The sequence below is a fragment of the Melanotaenia boesemani genome, chromosome 4 (assembly GCF_017639745.1).
Source record: "Melanotaenia boesemani isolate fMelBoe1 chromosome 4, fMelBoe1.pri, whole genome shotgun sequence".
Lineage (NCBI taxonomy): Eukaryota > Metazoa > Chordata > Actinopteri > Atheriniformes > Melanotaeniidae > Melanotaenia > Melanotaenia boesemani.
The window spans coordinates 30538550-30562346 of record NC_055685.1 but is presented as its reverse complement, the minus strand read 5'-3'; the positions used below and the strand labels follow the sequence as shown (position 1 = coordinate 30562346).

The window sequence follows — 23797 nt, the reverse complement described above, 5'->3', positions numbered from 1 at the left end:
TACAGGACAGAAATGCAATGTTTTATTCACAGGTGGTACAATCTAAACACACAGTGACATGTACCTAATAGACTAGAGCTAAGAGTGCAGAAAAAACAGTGGTTTGGCTGATTTAAGTCAGAAAACAAATTATCATAACTTGTGTTTATGATTTCTTCCCTTTTAAATCCACAGTATCCTATGCCTTTTTTTTTAGCTACAGTTGATTGTTCAGACAAAAACATGCTGCTTAAATAATCATGACAACACTTCTACTTTTATTTAAATACTACCAGCATAATCCAAAGATCACTCTGAATGCCCATCGTGGTTTGGATCAAGTCCCAGCAGTTTAAATATTCCTGAAACATGAAATACAGCAGATTTGTACAAGAAGCGAGGACACATTCATTCTTCTAAAAATCCCATTTACTGTCTTTGATGCTGCAAAGAAAATCTGATTTGGTTTCAGTGAGGTTTGGCTCCAGGAAAAGACATGGGAAATGGTGAGAGAGCAGATTATGAAGTGGAGGGTAGATAGCTAAAATACAACATTATTTACTTCAGTCTTTCTATCATCAGATGTGTTTTTCTACACAACATGGTTTCTCTATAAGTAGCAGCGTCTAAGCAGGAAGACCAGTGTGTTTTAGTGCATTTGGATGTTTTACAGTGTGACAGTATCGATTTGATTCGTGGTTTTAACCAACAATAATTTACTGCATGTAATCTTTTTAAATATTCAACAACAACAGTATTATTTACACACAGCTGATGTTTCACTTTGGAAACTAAAACAAAAAAAAACATATGCTATGAGGTTTTTAAAACCAGCGATGGGAAAAAGTGTAAAATGACGTTCACAAAACGCAGTATAAAAAGATCTTTTCATGATGTTTCGTTGTGTGTGAGTTGTGTCCAGGTGGCCGTCCTGAGATGAAGATGTCTCATAAACAAGCAACACTAATGTGCATGAGTTCATAGAAAAAAAATACTACTATACACTAACAATAGCTCAAGTATGGCTCTAACACATTCTGTGGCTTTAGTTTTCAAGACACGGTGCTGTGGTGGGTCCTGAACTGCATTGTAGGAATCAAAAAGTCACTACGGTGAGAGGAGGGGGAGGAGGAGGTGGACACATCAGGCTTTTGGAGGATGTTGGACAGCTTCTCTCTCTTCTCCACGGTGGCCCATCATCCCCCAGGCTGCCACTCTCTGCAACCCGAGTCTCTGAAGCTTCTCCACTAAGTTCAGGCTGAAAATGTTCCGTTCTCCACCTTTGTCCAAGCGTCCACCTTTGTCTTTTACTGTGGAACGTGAAGGTCGTGCACTATGTCTGTAGTGCAGGTTGACGTATGGATTAGGGGAGGCTGAGATGCCACGCTCTCGAAGGAGCTGCACGAGTCCCAGTGATGATGTGGTGACAGTTGTGGTGGTGGCGGTGGTGGGGTCTCCCCTGCCAAAGGGCTGCAGGTGGGAGGGAGATGAAGTGCTCACGTGCTCATAGTTCCGACAAGATGGCAGGCCGAAAGCGAGAAGGCTGCCAAAAATAAGAAAAAAACACAATTAAAACTAAATAATAAAACACAGCTGTATTTCATGCACACACACATTAAAACAAAACTATTTAAAAGAAACAAGCCACTGTTAATAGTCTGGTTAGTTCAGAGTGTCAACTCTAAAAAACAGAGGAGCGTGTTAGAGTGTCGGTTTGTGATAAAACAGGATCTGAATTTTTGCTGAGATGGAAACCTAAAAAAACATTAAAACACGTAGTTAGACAAACCACAAAGAAGAACAAAGTGGAAGCCAATGTAATGTCTGATCATCACTGAGGAAAGTGTTAGTAGGATATGAGCAGCTTTGTAGTGTAAAACAGAGGCACAGTGCAGGGTTTTCTCTTTATGATTAAGTTTTTGAGCTCTACGAATAAAAAATTACATGTGGTCTGCTCTTTATTTACATTATGATGAATGGGATTAAACCAATAACCCACAAACAGCTGCACTTTTCATGTTTGTAATCAGCATACTCAGTTCAAGTGAACATTTGTATTTTCTAAAAGCTACTTAGATTCGGTTGTTTCACTCAATACTGGGTGTAAGCTGTAAAGATACCTGTTTCTGTTTCTACAGCAGATAGAGACATACAAAAAGGATTGTTTTCATCAGATTGTTGTGTGAACTGTAAATCCATCAGAACAGTCTTCACAAGATGTTAGAAGAAGAGGTGGAAAAGATGGCATAAACAGTTCATAAAGTTTATCAGAGCACAAGAGGAGTAAATGTTTACAAGTAGAAGAGATTCAGGACTGCTGCTGCTCTCCTTAGAAGTGGACATCCAGAAAAGATCACAGCAAGAGAGCATCCACTCCTAAATGAGGTAAAAAAATAATAAAAAAATAAAAAAAAGACCTCAAATGTTATGACTGAATACCTGCAATGATATCAACAACTTCCTAAAATCTAATTTGGACAGATGAAACAAACAAAAACCTACATCTCTGTTGTAAAACACGGTGGAGGAAGCATCAGGGTTTGGGGTTGCTTTGCGAAGTTAGAGCTTGAATTCCAAGAAATCAATGTGAGAGCCTTTGATTTAAAATTTCTTTATCCTAACACATGTTTTCTTTTGATATTTAACAGGAGAGCGTCATCCTAAACTTAATAACAAAACAAAGTTTTTATTAAAGACGTGAAAAGCATCAGAGTTTGTGTTTTATAAAAGGAACAAATTTCAGGCCAAATTCTGAGTGATCAGTTCAGTTTATTTAAAAAAGTTCACAAACTGGAATAATAAAATATGTAATTTTGTCAAACACACATGGTACTGTGCCTTTGTTTTTAATATCGAATATGTTAATCAAGCATTTAGATGGCATGCATTACAACATACTCTTACTTTTCCCTGAAGGCTCCTTCTAGAGTTGGAGAAAGAGCCTTGACAGACGTTTTCTGTCAATCAAGGAGTAAAAAGCAAAGGTCAAGAGAGAAGAAGCAGAGGGAAAGAAAGGAAGTCTGGAATAGCCATACTGACCTAATGCAACTGCCTAAAAAACTGTTAATCAACTATCTGAAATCCTTTTAAGGCCAAACTCAAGTTCAAATTTCAAACAATTTTCCAAGATGGAAATTCAGAGAACAAACAGGATGACAATGTAAATGTCATGACTTCTCTTACCTAGTGGAGAAGGAAGGGATGAGAGGGGAGGGTTGGAGGACTTTGCAGGTGGTAATGGTATGTGTGGGAGGGGTCTGAGGGAGGTTGAGGCCCGGTGAAGAGACTGTGAGGTTGTGGAGGGAGAGGCACACATTAAACCTCACATGGAGGAAAACACACACCTTATCAGACAGTAAAGGAGCTGATGAAGGACTAATGCCAAACGCAGGACATAATTAATGATGAGGAAATACTGATGCAGGAAAACATGGGATTTGGAAGGAATCCAGTGAAATGAATAAAGATGGAGGAATTGTTTGTATAAATGTGTCCTACCCAGGCCAAGAGCTCCAGACAACTGAGACAGGTCAGGTTCATCCTCCTCCAGGTCATTCAGGCTGTAGACATGTTGTATGTCCACCTCCAGCTCCTTGAAGTCCTTAGTCAGGACGCCTGGGCGTGGGTGAAGGATGCCTCCCAAGTTTGGCTTGGCCAGCTGCTGCCAGTGGTGCAGAGTGACTGAGCCTGACGATGACAGGAACAGAAGGGACTGCTGTTAAGGCATGTGATAAAACACAGGTCCATTGGAAATAACTCATGATTTACCCTTGACATTTTAATCAGCAGAACTACGTTTTGGAAATTTGTAGACTCTACTACTATTAATTTTACCTTCCAGAGGTTTAACAATCTGCAGACGGTCAGGCAGGTAGGACCTGGATCCTCCTGAGGAGCCACAGGAGTGCCGTGAGCTGCCGTTGGAGTAGTTGGTTCCTGTTGATGCTGCTGGGCTGGAGGCCAGGCTGTCGTTTGGTGTCAGGAAGCCACTGGAACCATCGCCTTCCTCGCTGTTTGCTGCCAAGGCACGGAGTTTACGTTCACGCTCTACGTCAAAGAAAGGCCGGTCAGAGGAATGGTTCTGCTGGCGGACTGAAAGGTTGCGCAAGGCAGCTTCGAGGTCCTGGCCTCCAGGTGTGCCCGGCTGACCCAAACGCTTTGGAGCACTAACACTGCCGGAGGACAAGAAACAAAGTTGTTTTAACATAAACATCTCGAGGTTTTCACAAAACAAGAACGCTGCTGAGCTGCATGCAATGAAATTAACCCAAACAAAGGGAGATTTTACCCCTTTTGCAACACTTGTTGCTCACCTAATGTCCTCTTTCTGAGCTTGAGTGGAGTTGGGCTTGTCTTCCAGAGTAAGGCTAGCATTGTCAGAACCATAGTAGCTGGTGCGGGGGGTACTGGTGCAACTGGAGTGAGTAGAAACTGGGCTGGAGCCTGGCAGCCCTGGCGAGTGGCACTGAGACCGCATCCTCCCAGCCTTGTTCACCACCTTCACGGTTTCAAACACGCGCCATGGGTGGTTCCTGCCGAAAGAAAAGAAGGCATTAGCACCAAAATGTCCCAGTTACAGACCAGTTGTAAACCCTAGGACTAAAATACGCCATACAGCCTACATAAAGTGAATTCTAGAACAAAAGCAAGGCAGAAACTGTCAGGTTTAACCTGTTATTCAGTCCCACTAAGAAATACAGCACAACTTAGAAAATATGCAAGAAGTACATAACTGACTACATTTATGTAATTCTGTACTTAGCAGCTTCTTTATTTTTAATCATGGAAAGAGAATTATTTCCTCTAATAACTGTTAAAGTTTTTTGGTGTGTTTTTCAGCCCAACTGTAATTATATATTTCTTTTTCAAAAGAAAAAACAAAAGTAATGCTGCACATGCCCCCTACCAACAGTCCAGCTGCAGATGATATTATACTGTAGTCAAACAAGATGAACATAATGAGAAGGAGAAACAGGGGAAGATGAGATGTGAAGCCCTGGAGGTTAGGTTAAGTGAGGAGGCTGAAAGGGAGCCTTTCCCTTCATTAAGAGTGAAAAATTAAATTTCATCTTTTAAAAAATTGTTGAAAATTTCCCAACCCGATTAAAACATATCCTGGTTTTCTTCTGCTTTCAGGAGAATCCACTGTGTAAGACAGGGACACTGTGTCTTCTAATGAAACAGTAAGATGGCTTCTCACACCCTAACATAACACCCTAACAAAACTAAAAATACTAAACTAACATAACTAAAAATACTAAAAATACAAAAAAAATATATCTTAATGTCACACTTGGAGTCTGTTCAACCATAGTAACATGTGTACCATGTGTAAACAATGGGAACATTGCACTTATAGGATATAATGGCCACCAAGTTTATGCCAGAAGATGTCCTTTAAAACCCATATTCCTAACTAATTTAGCAAAATATCAAACCACTGTCTCCACACACACTGGCCACACACACAGCATGGGTAAGACTTTACCTCTGAATAAGACAACGTCAGGTAAATAGTATTTTCTGATTACTTGAACGTGAATATGGTCACAATGAGAGTAAGCAACAATAAAATTAAGCCATGTGGAAGTAAACATTTTGAATCACAGTGAGCTAATGTTACAGGCTCCAGGAACTGTTAGCCTCAATTATTATGAGCGACTTTGGGCTTCATTTTTAGGAACTGTTGACTGTTCTCTATTTCTTCTGTCCAGAACAAGAAAGCCATGGCAAACAGAAGATGACGCTTTGGGACTAAAAAAAAAAAAAAAAAAAACATGTACGTTCTGTGTTTTAAGGGACATAATCAGTCCTGGGGCTCATTTATCAAACTGTGCGTAGCAAAACAAAACAAAAACAAAATACAGGTGGCGTACGTAAGGAAAAACGGAAATGCGGCGCAAAAAAACTTTAAGATTTATAAAAGCGTGCGCATGCTATCTCAGTTGGTAGGGCATCTGTCTCCCATGCGGGAGACCAAAGTTCGAATCCCACAGGGGTGAATCGTTTTGGAGAAAACGGTCTGCTAAATGACACTGATGCCGGTAATTTAGTAATTTGTTTTAATTTATAATGTAAATATGTACAGATACATCTGAGATTAATAGCAGTTTATTTAGTGTTAAATAATATATACACTCAGAGGAAGTCCTCTAGGTGCAGAGGGACACAATCACCACTATTAACGAGGTGGCCAAGGACATTTTCCCGTCAAGTTTGGTTTTCATAAATCCCAAAAGCTGACCATGACTGGCTGGTTTTATTCCAAGGCCGGCTTGATAAATGAGGCCCCTGGTGCTTAATTTATGTACACTTATTATCTCAGCTCTGTGTAGCTATATTCTACAAAATATTTAAAAAACTCTTCAACATAAAAGAACAGTCAGTTTTCACAGCTGATTTGAAAGCTGCGTATAACCATAAAGTTACAAAACAGAAACACAAAGTTACTGGTGATAAACTCACTTGTACTCTGATGGAGCCGGCGTGTCCAAGCCTTTCCGAAAGGTGCCTTCTATCTCCGCTGCCAGTGAGTCCATAGGGAGGACAGAGGCCAGCGCAGTGTACCGCTGCACCGTGCTGTTTGGCAGACTCTTGTTTCGTAGATTTTTAATGTCCTTCCTGGCTTCGTGCAGCATGTCCTCACACTCTGAGCACTTGTCCTGCAAATCCGTGAGCTGCAAGGGTAGAGCAAGAGTTATGATTCTGCACATGAACAGACATTATATTAAAAAGGGCATTGAGATCAACTGTACATTTTCTGTCTTATAGAAACCTATAAGCAGAAACCTGCTTATAGGTTTCTGTGAATAAGCAATCCCTACTACCACGACAACATCATGACAGGCATTCAGTCATTCTTATATAAATTAATAAAAGGAAGGTGATGCATGATTTTTTTTAAGTATTTTAATCCAACTTCCAACATGCTGCTGAAGTCACTTGCCTCTGCTCTAAGCTGTAGCTCGCTCTCACGGGATGCACTGAGGTGTTGGGTCAGCTCCTCGTTGTCATGGGCGAGCTACAGGTATGAAAAAGTTTTAGAATTGTCAAATGCTGGACAGGACAAGTTAAAAAATACATAATAAATAACTAGTTAAAATTTTAGGACAGAAAACAGCAGGGGAGTCATGTCATTTTCATTTTTGCTAGATCAGATTCAGTCACAGCATTATTTCTGTTCCCTCATCAAGTTGTCTTCAAAACAGGGAACACCCACCTCAACCAAGCATATTAACATTTTAGTACTTCAGTGGGATACTAATCAAAAACAATGCCATCGATGTCTGTGTCCCTCACCCCTTTGCAGCGGGCCTGCAGGTCAACAATCTGTGCAAGTAGAGAGCTGATTTCTTCCTGCTGTCGCAGAGTATCCTCTACTTTTCGTGCCAACTCCTCCGAGAGGTCCACCACCTGCTTATTCACAGATGCTGAAAAGCACAAGTACAATAACTGCACCCTGCACCTGAGTTACATTAACATCATTTTCATTTCCTGAAACAAGGATGCGACACTTACAGAGCTCTTCCACACACACCATCATCAGCTCCTGCTCCTGCTCCTCATAGTTCGTTGTTTCTGTTGACAGCTCACTGGCCTACGAAGGACAAAAACTATTTTTCTGACCCATTTATTTATCAGACATTTTTCTTTACTTGTAGTGCCGTGGTGTCTGGTGTATACCTCTAATCTCAGTTTGCGGTTCTCATCTTCTAAACTCTTCAGTTTCTGCTGCAGGAAGTCATAGTGAACGAAGTTGCTGAGGGAACTGCTTGATTCATTTCTTTTAATTCTGCACAAAGAAAGAAACACACCCCATTAAAGATAAGTTCATTTATCACTTTCAGAAAAATGTATTATTATAAACTAAACTATAAACTATAACTAAACCTTAAATATAATGAATCATGGATGATCAACTGCCAAATGAAAGGTTTTATGTAAATAAAAAAAGAAGTGTTTGTTTGCTCTGATCAATGAAAGACAAACTTGTATTGTTATATAGTTAGTCATTTTTATTCACTGCCATGTTCAGTCAAATGAGAGAGAAAACTTTTTATTTAGAAATCGATTTTTCCCTTTATTTTTATTGTAAAACCATATCAATACCAAACATATTCAGTTTTGAACTTTTTTTCTTTTCCCTCCTGAAATAGTCTTTTTACAAAATGATTGTACACATAGTTATTCCCAACCCCCGCCCCAACATAATAATAATAATAATAATACAATATAATACATAATTACTAATACTAAAAAAATAAAAAATAGAAATCTATTTGTTTTGAATCAGTGCACTACACCTTGGTCATATAAATATAAACAACACATAATCTAAAAATAAATAAGAAATATAAACCAGTGATTGAAGGAGAAACACTGCTGGTTATTACACGTGCTCATGTCAGTAACATCAATGACCACTATAACTGCTGATGGGGAGGAGTTTTCCAGAGAGCATAGCTGGAAAAACTGAGAGATTCAGTAGAGTCATTTTAATGTGTGTTTACTCACACACACATACATATTTACGTATCTTAAATCCATTTTTTGGTATGTACTGCTACCTTCTGGTCGTCAGAGGAAGATGCCTGTCATCAGGACAAATTTTTTAAGTTTACTTTCTTCCCTGTTGAATGGCAGATAGTTTATTAAATGTGACATTGAAGGTTTAACTTGATTGCTATTATGAGCTGTTAGTACTGCAGCCCATTGATTGATTTGTTTATTTGTCTTGTTGGTGTCACACATCTGCTTTTTATGAAATGTATCTTTTCTGTCTTTTATATCAGATGTATTTCATTAAGCCTTTTGCTTTAATTGTTTGTGGAATCACGTCTATGTTGTTGTTTGTAATCCTGGCTGCAAACTAATTTCCTTATATAGAACAATAAAGTTACTTGAACTTGAACACACGTCCAGAGTATAGAGCTGTTAAACCTGCCAGGGCAGAGTGATGATGACATTTGTGCAACATTGGTGTATGAATGAAAGGTTTCTGTATACCTTTGTGGGTTTGTTTCAGCTACCCTTTTAGGTCATTAAAGGGCTAAAAAAAAAAATTGCAAAAAGTACCATAAAATATTATATATTAATATTTGTTTCTACTTTTTTGCCCCAAATTCAGACCTAATCAAAACTATTAAATACATAATTATTCAAATGATTTTAATCCTTAAATGCCAATTAAATTATTAATGTCACTGTTTCAGTTAAATGAGTTATATTTCATAAAATATGTGTTTGGAGTGAGGACTTTTTTCAGTCTTAAATGTACTAAATGTACTGTTTTTATTAAATGTATTATATGTAAAAAAAAAAAAAAATCTTGTCTTTTCTTTTATTTTTTTATAAAAACTGTGACAACATTGCCTTTAAAGTTAAAATTATTTAAATAAGTACAAATTTGGTCATTTTAACTAGGCATATAGTAGATGAAATTAAAAAGTGGGAAAATATTATCTGTAATGTTCTTACAACAATTTTTGTAAGATGACTTTTTTGTCCTGTAATGACCCAAAAGGATGGTAAATTTATCCCTTTGAGAAAAACTGAAATTAGAAATTCAAAGGTATTTAGGAGAAACCCTTTCTCCTTAACTTTTGTTTTAAAATAAACTCTGCAGTAGCGCTGCAGTAGATATGCATGAAGTGTGTGAGACTGTGTGTACTCACGCTGATTGCGCCTGAGCATTCTCGATCTCCTCAGTGCTTGCGTAGAATTGAAGGAGGTCGTCTCGCATTGAGAGTTCATGGCGAAGCTGAGCAATCTAAAAAAAAGTAAAGCTAACTTGAGCACAGCAGCCTCACTGTTTTGTTTTCCATAAACATTTACCACTGGGGGGGTTCTACCTCTTCCTTTGCAATTTCCAGCTGTTCGTCCAGCATCTCATTGCGTGCTGACAGCTCTTGGTTTTGCTTCAGGAGCGACTGACCAATTCGAGCTGCTAACTCCAGATCCCGCTCTTTCTGCAAAGTCATAAATAAATTCAGAGAATTTTATTTCTTTTTCTAAGTTGCATAATTAGATGTTGAATAAGGAAATAACAGCTTTTGGCCGAATTTAATTTACTTTTAAGTGACTGCACTGATAGAAGCAAGTGGGCTGAAAGGGTGACAAACGCTGAGGGACGCCAGTTTAATCCTCTTTAATCCTACTCATCTGCTTATTGTCTCCCCCTTACCTCCTCCAGCAGGTGGGTAACTGCCTTGATGTCATGATACGTCTTGGTGACCTGACCAACTCTGTCTGAGCACAGCACTGAGGAAGGAGGGAGAGAAGGTGTGAATGAATGGAAAAAGAGACAAAGCATTCAATGTTGTAGTAAAAAAAAAGAGAGAACAAGTCTCCATCACTAGACATGTGGAAAAAGAAAGTGTGAATATTAACAATGAGGAAGTTGATTACAATGACAATTTTATTGATTTCTTCAAACAGGTTTTTTTTTGTATTTTTTATTAAAATTTTATAAATCTGTTTTATTATTGTATTTATTTTTATGAAGTATTATTTGTATTCTACTATTTTGTTTTGTCATTTTTATTGTGTATTATTATTATTATTATTTTTATTATTATTATTATTATCATCATTAATGTATCTTTCATGGATTCTTTAGGCAGAAGTTTTAAGGGCAACAGACCACAACATTTCCATGTGATCCACTAGATACCGATCCTCTTAGCTTGATCCCTTTTAGCCCAGATAAGACACCAAGAAAGACCTCGTTCTGCTGGATACAAATATAGCTCAACGGTAGAGACGGCAGAGCTGAATTCCCATCAGCAGGACACGTACAACATGGAGGGGATAAACTTTGTTTACATCCTGGAGAACAGCATGTTTATGTCAATGAGTAAATAAGGGTGAAGGTGCAGACAAACTAGTTTCTTCGGAGTGATTTACTTTTGACATGGACAGAGTTTGACAAAGTAAATTGTGTACTTTACTTGATTTCTAGTTTAATAAATACAGTAAAATTTACATTTTTAAATTTTCTGTTGTAGTTTTACATGGTTTAGTTTGTTCTTCTGTTTTCAGGTGAAAAATTATTAAAAAATCCCAAACATTAAAGCCACAGGGAAATAAAATATCAGTCACTTGATTTACAATATGAAACTTTCATTACTCTAAATGCCAGAGCAAATCCTGGTAAGAGCTATTAAAAATGCTGTATACCTATAATTTTAATTATGGGAACGATATGCAATTACTTGACAAGGTTTTAGTCATCTGTACACATTCTGTTAGGGTTATAATCAAAACTCAGTGGAAAGTTGTGTGATTTCTTGCAAACCTTAAAAGTCCACTGTTCAAAAAGTATTACAGTTGTCTAATATTAGCGAGATAGTATTGTTAAGCCTACTTGTAAAATACATTTTGTGGTTATCTGTACAGTTTCAAGACAAAGGTGGTTGGACCTGCAGAAACTGTGGGCGGTCAACATGGTTCCAGAAATAAAATGTCACATGTTGCTAATTAAATAAACATACAAAAAAGCCAAACAACAAATCAATAAAGTTCATTTGCTCAATAAATACAATGTGCTGCATCAATGAAGCAAAAGTGAACAGATTTCTTTTAAATCTCTAAATTGTGATTTTATCCAAGTCATGAAAAAGAAAAAAATGACCTCTTATACATAACTTTTCAGTAGCTAACAATCCAGTCATAAAAAGGTACAGAATGTTTCTGCGTGGCCTTTTTGAACTCTAAAATTAAAAATCTATTTCCAGACTTACAGAATACTCTGACCTGCAGCCTAACAGTCTACATAGACCACATCTCTAGTCAACTGCAATGTGTGATGTTGCTCCAGTGAAAAGCTTAGATGAACTAAAAAGGTTGCCATACATTAAAGTAATTAAGCCTGAAATCTCAGTGCAGTGCCTGTTTCAGCATCTAATCAGCCTAATGGAAAAACCCAAGCTTCGGCGAACAGTGTCGGTGTACAACCCACTGGCTGCAGCTTGTACAATATAAATCAAGCATAAAACACGCTACTGTCGGGTGGAAGAATTATTTCTATCCTAACAAAGAGATAAAACATGTAAAAAACCTCAGTATTGCTGGTCGCCTTTGTCAAGAAAAGACCAAAGAAATATGGGTTTAAAGACTCAAAATGACAAGTTAATTCCAGAGTAATGAGTTGAGAAATTCTGCTTGCAACCCTCTGAATTATTTTCTTTTACCTCAATGCTGACAGTGTAGCAGGCCAGCTGGCAGAGGCTTGTGTTTTTGTCAAGGACACTGCAGCAGGGTGTACAAACTCCATCATTCAACCTCCAAGACACAAATGAATCTGACATTGTTGGATAAACGTGTCCTCTACAAGTCAGGCCAGATACTGTCTAGTTCATTTAAAAAATTCAGATGATCAAGCAAATTAGAGTGACAAGAAAAAAGTAACATTTACAATTTTATAAAAACCATTTGATGTTAAATATAAATTATCAAGAAACAATGATGAAGTTAAGATAGCTTTTTCATTGCAATGCTAAGAATATAAAAAGGTATGAGCATGGAACAACACCCCAACTAGCAAGAGAGTTTTGTAACGAAAACCTTACTACTAATTGAATTAATGAGTACACTATACAGAGATCCTAATAAATAATAAACCACATCTTTAATTATGCATGACTCCTGCTGGTCTTCTTACATCTCTAAACTAAGACTTATATAATTATAAAGACACATTCTATAAATTAACAAAGGTTAATGAGATAATTGGTCCTAAAATCCTATTGTACTGATAAAGGATTGCAGCATTTCCTGAGCTAATGGAAAACTGCATCAAGACTGTTGGCAGGAACACAAATACTGACGCACACATGGAAACTAAGCTCCAGTTAATCAAAAAGCCATTCAGCACTGCAATGAATGAATGAATGAATGAATGAATGAATGAATGAATGAATGAATGAATGAATGAATGAATGAAAAACAACTCTTTGTTACCTACTCTTTGTATTTGTGATTCAACATTTAATAGCAGCTTATAGTATCTTGCAGTATTTTATTTACTCTTCAAAAAACCATAACCTGGGCATGGGATCAGGTCTCAGCAGAGAAAATATCTGACCTGTTCCCTCTTGACCTGGCTGCCACAGCGCAGACCAGATCATGGTAAAGGTTTTGCTTTACCAGCTGGAGGTTTAAAGGTCTGGGTAAGCTAAATCCTGGCAGGCACTATGAACTGCTAGCCTAATACTATTCCTGTGGATAAACCTAGTTGATTAGGCGTATTTATGACGTCTGTTTCATTGTGGGGATCAGACAGGCATGCATGAGCTCAGCTCCAAGAATAAGATTCACATTGATCTATTGTTCTGAGGATGCTCATTTAAGTAAACTGGCAAGAGTTAAAATCTGTCTTACAGAACATCTTGTTGTAAATGCTTGGGATGTTTTTTTAATTTTGTAATTTTAGCATGGACAGACATTTATCTTCCATCTTTATATCTGGAGGAATGCCATGTTGCAGCTTTTGTGTAGGTGCCAGCCACATGCCCCACAAAGAGGAATAGAGGAGACTCAATGCTCACACCAGTTAAAGCAAACATAAGCACCTTTATAATTTAAACCAAATTGTTAGAATAAATTAACAAAATAAATCTCCTTTTCTCATATATCTGTTTAATCTACTTAATAGTAATTACTGCTCAATGCATTATTAATAAATATAAAATCTAAAAGCAAAATACCTGATACTTCTGGGAATTAGGGCAGCGGTAACTTTATTTAACTTCCAGTTTTTTGTCCTCCAAACAAAAACAACATTTTTTATTAACCCACCAGTTTGTTTGTTTTCCTTGAAAAAATATAATTATATCTGCATTTTTCACAAGCGGCCAAATATATACAAAGCCTTGTGTAGTATTTAAACAGAGTTTAGTCATTTTATCATGCTGATCCCCGTATTATAAACACATCAGTACAACGTGGCCTACAATTGCAAAGCAAAGCTTCCCACATTGTTGCAGCACCTGACTGTGGACACACACTCATATTTTGCCTCAGTGACCTTCATCACACTAAAAGGAAACATTCAAGCTGAATTTGCTTTCAGACCTTGAATTGTTATAGCTTTAACCAAACTTGACTAAAACCTACAAACCAAATTTGTTTTTTGCTTGTTTATTTATGTTGCTCTTCATGACGCACTCTCAATGACATCACTGCACCCTGAGCTAGATCCAGTGCTCCATTAAGTCCTGAAGTGCTTAGATAACAGACCTTGACGATGCAATGCAGCAGAGTATTTTTCTAGAAAACTAAATGTGACTTGCAGAGGACAATAAAACATTAAATCCCTTCAGTTTCTATGCTTTCTCCTTTTAATGCAGGCAGCATGGGCTCTGCGGATCACTGACCGTCGCCTCTGCATGCCACCTGCCGTTTCCTATTCACCGTTAACATCGTGCAATGCTGTATCTCACCTTGTGTCACCTCCCTGCAAAGGTTGTCGTTGTTGTTGTTATTATTGTTATTGCTATTGAGGCATTTCCTCTCCTCCATCATTTCATCCAGGCTGGAAGAGCTCTTCTCATCTTCCTCCTCCTCAGATGCAGAGGAACTCCACACCTCCATGGTGACTGGAGAAAAAATGCCTTCTGTGTCTCTGTCCATGGGTAAAAGCCCTCACTGTTCTGGTTTTACTGTGTCCTGGCTGTGTTGTGACACACCAGCTGCATGATTCTGTTGGTGTGTGTGTGTGTGTATGTGTATGTCTGGAGGAAAGCTATATCTGCTGGTCTATTTGAGGGTGTGTCTACATCAGTGTCTGTGTGTGCAAGGGAATCTGAGCTGCTTGGAGTTAATATATAATCCTTCAGACTGTGCGGGCCATCTGTCGTCACGCCTGCCTCCGTTCACCTGGCCACGTTGGACTACCGGGTAGGAAAAGAGGTGAAGAAGAGGAGGAGGGGTAAAGGAGGAAATAAAGACTAAACCAAAAGCTACAATACATGATTTAAATCAAACTGACTTTTTCAATCATCAAAATTTGATTACGATCTATTAAGAACTGAAAAAGTCATGTTGAGAGGGATACAGCTTAAAAGGATGCTGCACAAAGCCCACCTACCCCTGTGAATTTAGGGAGATGGTATGCTCCACCCAACCAGCAGCTGCTCCTATTTTTTCCACACAGACATCAGAGCAGACAGAGAGAAGGCTCTGCATAATACTGCTGCAGACAGAGTCACGCCCACTGCCGGTCTCTGTAGAGTATCAATCAATATTTACATTAATAATAAATCCAATTTTTATGTACATTCCTCAACCCATCTCTTCTCCCTGTCCAACCTACAGCCTCTGAACTACTAAACCAGACACCAGTTTCTTACAATCAAATATTAACCCCCCCGTCTTTAATATTTCAACAACAAACTGTTCCTTTGCAGGCCAAATACTGAATGCAAGAGACACTGCAGACTATTTTGCTTTTGTCCAAAACAATAATAATTACAATTGTGATCTGTGGGATTCCATGTCTTGTCCTCGCAAGCATTTGTTAGTTTATGCAGGATAAAACCTTTCGGCAGGACTCACTGTGATAACTGGAAGAGACATAACTTAAAGACTAAAGGTAATAGATTGATATAAGGAAGCAATATTTTGAGGACTTTGATCACAATGGAAAAACAAAACGTGTGCTACGTGCTGCATCCTAAAATGACCTGTCATAATGAAAATCAGATCTATAAATTGGTGTTTTATGTTTAACTCTCTTTACAAATCACAACACTTAAACCATAAACACTCACAGCTATTTATAATGATTGCAGTAAATATAAAACACAAATCCAGTGTTACAAAAGCGCACTGTAACGGCAAAATAAAAGCCACCATGTCTTCAGAATTTAGATTTTTTTTCACTTGTTACAAATGTAAACTATATTGTAATTATTGTATGAATGGATCAACATAAAGAACATAAAGTCTATATATGCACACATTTACAGACCATAAAAAGAGTGTGAAAATGTACTCAGGAAATGTGAAACTGCTCTGTTAATAAAATAATTTTGAAAATCAAATTTCTTAACTTCCTGTCTGGTTCTGTGGTTCGCTCGAGACTGCTGTTAAAGAGGTGAGAATAAGAACTCCATGAGAAGCGAGCACCCCGCAAGACAAAGGAAAACGGTTTCTTTTTGTCCAGTCAATTCACACTTCACGAGAAGCTTGGGATGGGATATATATATATATATATATATATATATATATATATATATATATATATATATATATATATAAAGTTCGATAATTCTTTGATACAAGAAATAAATTTTAAATGTTTTTTTAAACTTGTATTTTATTGAAATTAATGACAAATATTTGTTTAAACTCAAAATTACAGTTTTTAAATTAAATATTGTTGAAAAAGCAAAATTTCAGATTTCAGGCAGCTAACTTCTCATTGCTTGTCCCACTAGCTTGAGTGAATGCATGTGAGAGGCGCTTATTGGATCTGTTCTCGACAATGCAGCCTAGGCGGAGTAGTCGAACACAGATCCGCTGAGCTTTCGACACAGATCCCATCGTCTGAAGACAAGTTGAGAAAATAAAATTCTGTATTGTTCGATACATAGTGTGTTCCGAAACGAGAACACTGTATTGAACAGTTCAATACGGATACATGTATCAAGTGCTCTCAGCCTTGTAAACTGTGCCATTTGATAAGGCTACATTACATGTTTACCTTAAATAAAATGTCTTAAATAAATACTGTAATATAAAAGTTTTTAGCTGTGATATTTCTTTTTCTGGGGGAAGGTGGGTGTGGAGGGGTCCAAAGCCCTCCCCCACAGTTTAAAAAAATCCTGGAGGAAACCCTGGCATGGACAGTTTTTGTCAAGATTTGTTTATTTTTACCAAGCTCTAGTTCATTGGTAGGTATCAAGGAACAGAGCTGTGAAGAAAATGTGATGGAAAAAAAACCTGCAATCATTTTCTACCTTATCAAGGGCATCTATTGAAATACCACCCAGTCCAACAATCATATGGTGTTTTTCACTGATTTAATACATTACCAATCCTATTTTATTGAAGCTCAGAAACATTCTCACTCAAGTCTGCCAACTCTTTGGAGGAAAAAAAAAAAACAAACATCCTGCAGCATGAAGTTTGGGATTAAACCTGAGAAGTCAGTTCTATCTGCTGCTCTGCTATTTACAAAATTGGTTTAATTCACAAAATTAGGTCTAACATGCTATTTGAGGTTGAAAATATCTTAAAAATGTATATAATAAAAATTTAACTAAAGCAATGAGGCCGCAGGCTGTAATAAGCTAAAATATGTTAAACATGCACAGCAGAACTGAGACCACCTCCAGAGATGGGTACAATGTTATATAAACAGACTAGGCCACCCTCCTATACATGCATGCTATGATATTGTCTCATATATCATACTACATGACAGCATGGGGGTCAGGCCACACCCACAGCCACAAAGTGCATCGGGTCATTGTACAAACAAACAATAAAACTTATAGACAAAAAGCCAATACGCTACCGCTACAAAATTATTGAGAAGTTTAAAACCTTCCCCTCTAGGCTTAATTCTTGGCTGAAAACAAACCAAAACTGTACAATCCATTATCTACTGCTTATTTGGGGTCGGATCACGGGGACAGCTGCCTTAGCAGGGAAGCCCAGACTTTCCTCTCCCTGGCCACATCCGCCAGTTTGTCCCAAGGTGTTCCCAGGACAGCCGAGAGATGTAGTCCCTCCATCATGTCCGGGGTCTTTCCCGGGGCATCTTTCCAGTTGGATGTGCCTGGAACACCTCACCAGGGAGGCATCCAGGACGCATCCTGACCAGATGCCGAAACACCTCAACTGGCTCCTCTCGATGCGGAGGAGAAGCGGCTCGACTCTGAGCCCCACCTGGATCACCGAGTTTCTCACCCTGTCTCTAAGGGAGAGCCCAGCCACCCTGCGGAGAAAACTCATTTCAGCCGCTTGTATTCGCAATTTTGTTCTTTCGATTACTACCCACAGCTCGTAACCATAGGTGAGGGTAGGAATGTAGATCGATCGGTAAATCGAGAGCTTTGCCTTGGGGCTCAGCTCCTTCTTCACCACAACAGACCGATGCAGAGTCCGCATCACTGCAGACCGATCCGCCTGTCAATATTCCGCTTCATCCTTCCCTGTGCAAATGAACCCATTTGTAATTAGCACTGTGTCTGTATATGCATATGAATGAATGAACCTCTAAATCAAACTTATGTTCAGTTCTGCTTTAACAATTTCTGGTGTCCCACAGATCTGCATCAACTGCATTCAACTCTGATGAATATTCTGGACTGAATTAAATCTCCATCATGTAAAGAGCAGAAGATTTCAGTACTGAACTGAAGCAGAGAGAACTACAACAGCAGAGAAGTACAGTGAGGTACTGATAAACACCATCTGTCACCTGCCAAAAAGAGTCCCAACACGGTTGTGTGGCACAGCATGGTGCAATCTGCAAGAATCAGGTTAGTCTGTCTTGTTTCTGAGAGCAACATGTAGTTTTGTGGTTTTGTTTTAAATTGCATCCTATTTGACAATAAAATGACATAACCATAAAATCTTTTTAAAATCCTTTCCCTAAAAGATTAAAATCTTGGACTCTTCAGATAAGCAGATGTTTCCTTGGAGACTTATCAGCAAGTTAAACTTTAATATTAGATAAACATGGATGGAAAATGATCTACTCTGGGAGGCTATCATGGAAAAGGAAAACAACACTCGTTAATGTTTTGTGAGTACCACTTTGAGGAAGAAATTCTTCACACATTTTACTATCCATGAACAGTCAGTGTACTCTCAAGTGAAGTTTTTCAACTATAACAATAAAACCAAAGTTATGTGAATAAATTGTTGTTAAAAGTGAGTTCAGTATTGAATATCTTAAAAGACTTAACAGCAGTATCTCTCCGGATCACTTATCAAGAGAGCCCTGCAGCGCATAGTGAACACAGCCGGAAGGATCATTGGTGCACCACTCCCCTCCCTGAAGGACACATACACCACCCACCTCACCCGCAAAGCAATCACAAACGTGAGCGATGCTAGCCACCCTGCACACAACCTGTTCAGCCTCCTGCCCTCTGGTAGGAGGTCCAGGACTCTCCGGTCCCAAACCACCAGACTCACCAACAGTTTCATCCACCAGGCAGTTAGGATGCTGAGCTCCCTCCCCTCTCCACCCTCAGCTCCTTCCATCAGGATGACGGAAAGCTAAAAATCCCCCCTCCCCCAAAAAGAAAACTGCCACCCCCAAAAGAAAACACTCTGGCCTCTGTAACCCTCTAACCCACTTAACAACTGTCTTACATCATGCCACTTTGTACACCTCTGCTACTATTACTGATTGCCTTTGCACTACCACCCATAACATATACATACAACTCTTTGCTTGTACATAGTACTTACAGCTTATATATACACAACTTTGCTGCTACTTTCAAATCAAACTGTGAACCCCTTATTGTTATTGTTACAGTTAGCCTTGGGATCAGTATATGCCCTAAATTTTTGCACTTTATTTATTATCACTATGTTATGTCAGATATTTGTTGTGCCTGTGCACTTTTTATTTTCACGTTTTATTTTTATTTTTAATGGTTATTTCAGTGTCGAAATGTCCTGTCTTGTCTTCACTGTGGGACAGTGGGAAACATCATTTTGATTCCTTTTGTCTTCTACATGTGAAAAAATTGGCAATAAAGCTAAAAATCACAGCTAAAAAATCACATCCTCCTTTCACTTCACAAAGTCTAGAAACCTTTTCATCTATTTAGACATTTTTTGTGGGATTTTGCAGCAATGACAATACCAATCCTGTTAACATGACGTCAGAGTGGCCACCAGGATATACAGTCTGCAGACCTGCAGCACAAACAGCTTAGGATGCCACGCCACAAAGGAGTAATTGGCTTGATGACATTTGACATCTGTGGCTCACAAACGAGGACCTTGACCTGGTGTGTGAAGGAAGAGCAGGGGCAGGTTTGGCTCCATGTTTAAAACACAAATTAGGCTCCAACCAGAAGCTCATTTCAATTTCCAACTGACTCGAATTAAGACATCAAGACATATTTAGACTGCTGAGGGACATCCCATTATGCACTGAGCACTTCCTTTTCGTCTCTCTACTCCTTATCTTCCATGTATAAACTTATGACAGTAGTGACATTATTAACATATTTCTCCCCTCTCAGCAGGTCTTCCTGGCTAAAAGTTGCAGTGTCTGTTGGTCTCTCTTTCCTGTCCTCTCCACCCCAACTGGCCGAGGCAGATGGCTTCCTTTCCTGAGCCGTTGCAATCGATGCAATCTGTTGGTTTTTCAGGCTATTATTTATTATGAATTGGCTTGAATTGATTTGTCTGTAAAGTGCCCTGAGATGACATTGTTGTGAAGTGACGCTATACAAATAAAGCTGAAATGAATTGAATAATGGTTGTCTATCAATATCAGTTCATTGTATTTCCATTCTTTTCTTTGCCCAAAACTGCAAGGACAAAGTCTCATTGTAGATTAAAATGCTGTAATTCAGTGGGCCAACCTGCACAACCATGTAAATGACTATCAAGATGCAATATTAAGATAAGATAATTAATTTTTTAAATGGACTGGACTTGGGATTTTATGCAATGGACATAAACAAAATAGTCCAACTTGGTGACGTTAAAGTAGAAAAGAGAAACATAAAAAAAATGTATAAAATAAAAACTTAAATGTGTACATGTGTTTACCCCTTTTGTTTTAAAGACCTTAATTATGATCTGGTGTTACCAGTGTGACATGATCTCAATAAATGCTATATACAAAGGAAAGTGAAAAGGTTGTGAAAGAGTCTTAAACAACACAGAGCAAGCAGCATAATGAAGAGGAAGACATCCAACTGTCAAACACGAAGTTCTGGAGAAAAACAGGTTGTTAGAAAAAAAAAATCCTGTAAACTTCCCTTGGAGATCGACAAGGTTGAGGGTGACCACAAAGGAGCTTCCAAAAGACTCTAGTTCTCTGGTGTACTTTAACTAGTACACTCCACAAGGAAACATGAAAGAATGCTAAATCAAAGCTTCTTGTAGTTTTACTGTAAACAAGAAAACTCAAGCATTACATACCAGCCATCATAGATATTCTGTCATACATGAGTGGAAATAATAAGAACAAAAAATACTAAATTAAGTCAAGAGAATTAATTCATCGTTGATAAAAACAATCAATAACAAATCTGTAACTTACCATTATAACTATTTTCATGTTCAGTTTTCTAAATATTGTCCCTCTTCTCCCTGAGAAATTAAGGCTAAAAATGGACACAAAGACTGTTTGAATATTTGTCTGTAAGGATATCACTTGTGTCATCACGCAAGTTTTACATTACTACATGCTTGAGAGATAAGTATGACTACAACCTTTTATGTTCTGTATAACATAAAATAACATTCCTCCATTATCATTGGAATTTGATCAAAAAGGCTAAATACAATAAAAAAGGAACAGAAGACAAAAGCAACAAGATTCTTTCAATTATAGTTAGGTCACAAGAAATTTGGTAATCTATAGTAAGTAAAAGTCTACTCACAGAAGTACTTGAGAGTCTCTTCAATCTGCTCATATGTGAGTCCCAGCACGACTTCTGGTGGCAGCAGGGGAGTGTGCAGCCAGTCATCGTTGTCATATCCAAACACACTGTCTGCTCGAAGAGTGTAGTTGGGTTGACCTTCTGATAGGAGACTCACTATTTCCAGCTCTGGCAGGTCTGAGCAAAGGTCTGAGCAAAGGGAGTATTGTTGTGAATTACCGGTGTGCAGATTTATGAGTAAAGAAAAGAAAAGGTAAAGAAAAGAATACTTAAATAAATAGAGCATGATTGATGTATCACCTCCAGTACCACACTGCCCTCTACTGGTAGATGTTTTAACCTACAAGCCTGTCCTCATAACAGCCACATTGTATTGTTGTTTGTATGTTTAGACATGTATAAAGGGAGAAAAGTGCCACATTGAAATAGATAAATACAACATCAAATAATTAATTAACTGTGTTACTCATTAATCAAAATAGGAAATAAATATGTGCATTATTATTAAATATATCATTCATTTAAATATTTAATTTTACGAAAAAACATACTGAATTTTTTTCATCATGTAACTAATCATTTCATGAATTAATCTGTCGGCTTCGCCCATCAAACCTTGTGGGCAGCAATAACGCTGACAGTGTTATTCTTGCCAAGAATGCTTCCCTTGGCAGAGCAAATCTGTCAGGCACAATTTAGTACACAGATCACCATTCTGCATATCACAATGCTGGATAGAACAAATAAAAAAAAAATGGTCTGAAATTAAATTATTTTCCTTATTTTTTATCTATTACAGCAACTAATGTGTATAGCCATCAAACATCTAGATGAATGCTGCCCAATGTGAGGGAGTATTTCAACTGGCTCTGCAGGGATCTTTTATTTGGGATTGATTTATTGTGGAGCTGGGTAACAAATCATACATTTTGCTCTGTTGATGAGTTGTAGTGACACTTTAAATAAATAAAGTCATGATGCACTGCAGATCAAATAGTGAAATAATTACATTTGTTTTTACACCAATTTAACTAATCTAAATGACTTTAAAATGCATTCTATTAATTAGAATTTTAATAAATTTACAAATCTCTTTTCTATAACTATTGACAAATGTAAGTAATTAGTTTGATTCATTAAACTGCACATGTATCAATTTCCAGTATTAATTAATGACACATTTAAGTTATTATTGATCAATTTATCTATTTGATGTGTTTATTTCAAATTTTAATAACTTAATGACACATTTAATCATTCAGTGCTGTGTTTATGTGGCATTTTCTCCCTCCAAAGATTTGGACCCTTAATCCTTAAAAAAGATTCTTACCGGTTAGAGTGGACACATCATGGTAAGATAGTTGCCTTCGGTCACTGAGGTTCCCCAGTGAACCAGGCTGAAGAGGTTGGGGGTCCACATCCACGGCCCCCGCCGCCTCCCCCTGTCCCTCATGGAGGGAGAGGGCTGACTGGGAGTCCAGATGGGCCTGTGGGTTCCAGGAGGAGGGAGAAAGACGGACCTGGAGAGAAGACGATGATGGGGAGGAAGCAGTGTGGGACAGCTTGTCTGGAGGTGGAGGATTCAGGGTGGAGATGAACTCAGAGGTGGGTGCCCCCCGGTGGTCAGGGAGAAACCAAACGTCCCCAGGGCATCAGACTTTCACTGAACCAGCTGGTGGATACTGAAAAGGGAGAGAAAGGGGAAAGAAGAATATGGATTTTAGATTACAGGAGCTGTGTACATGAATGCTGTCAGCGTAGGGATTCATAATTTTACTGTAATAATTATACTGCAACCTTTTGTAGAATGTAGTTTGGTTTCATAATTGTTTTCAATTCAGTTTTATTAAAGAGTATCCATAAGTCTGCACATTTCATATATCGTTGTCAAGACCTTTACAATAAGAAAAAGACTGACAGTTTATGTACTGTGTGGTTTCGTTTTTTTTGCAGGGATGTTGTACATTAATAAACATAGCTGCAAATGTACCAGAATTAACCAGATGACTATTTTTCATCTGCAGTCCCTGGACAAAAAATAAGTAACTAAACAGACAAAAATAAAAATTTAAATAAAAACTAATATAAAATGTCACATATATCCAAACAATATTGAAGATGAAAGTATACACAAAATGCTAATGAAAAATACAGGGACAGTCTAAAGTACAAAAAACAACAATGGTACAAATACCAACAGTTAGAAGTATCCACCTCTATCCATA

General features: G+C 38.0%; 1 protein-coding gene across 1 annotated transcript; it reads right to left on the bottom strand.

The window, feature by feature from the left end:
• Window positions 1-23224, bottom strand: hap1 (huntingtin associated protein 1; the record flags this gene model as incomplete). Its single annotated transcript, XM_041983559.1, has 16 exons — window positions 1-1522; window positions 2275-2355; window positions 3163-3265; window positions 3478-3666; window positions 3814-4151; window positions 4293-4511; window positions 6445-6656; window positions 6926-7000; window positions 7279-7409; window positions 7498-7576; window positions 7663-7771; window positions 9654-9748; window positions 9831-9947; window positions 10163-10239; window positions 21573-21761; window positions 22903-23224. Coding segments are annotated over 16 exons (2736 nt in total), but the record flags the coding sequence as incomplete, so codon positions are not given.
• Between the last annotated feature and the right edge of the window lie 573 nt (window positions 23225-23797).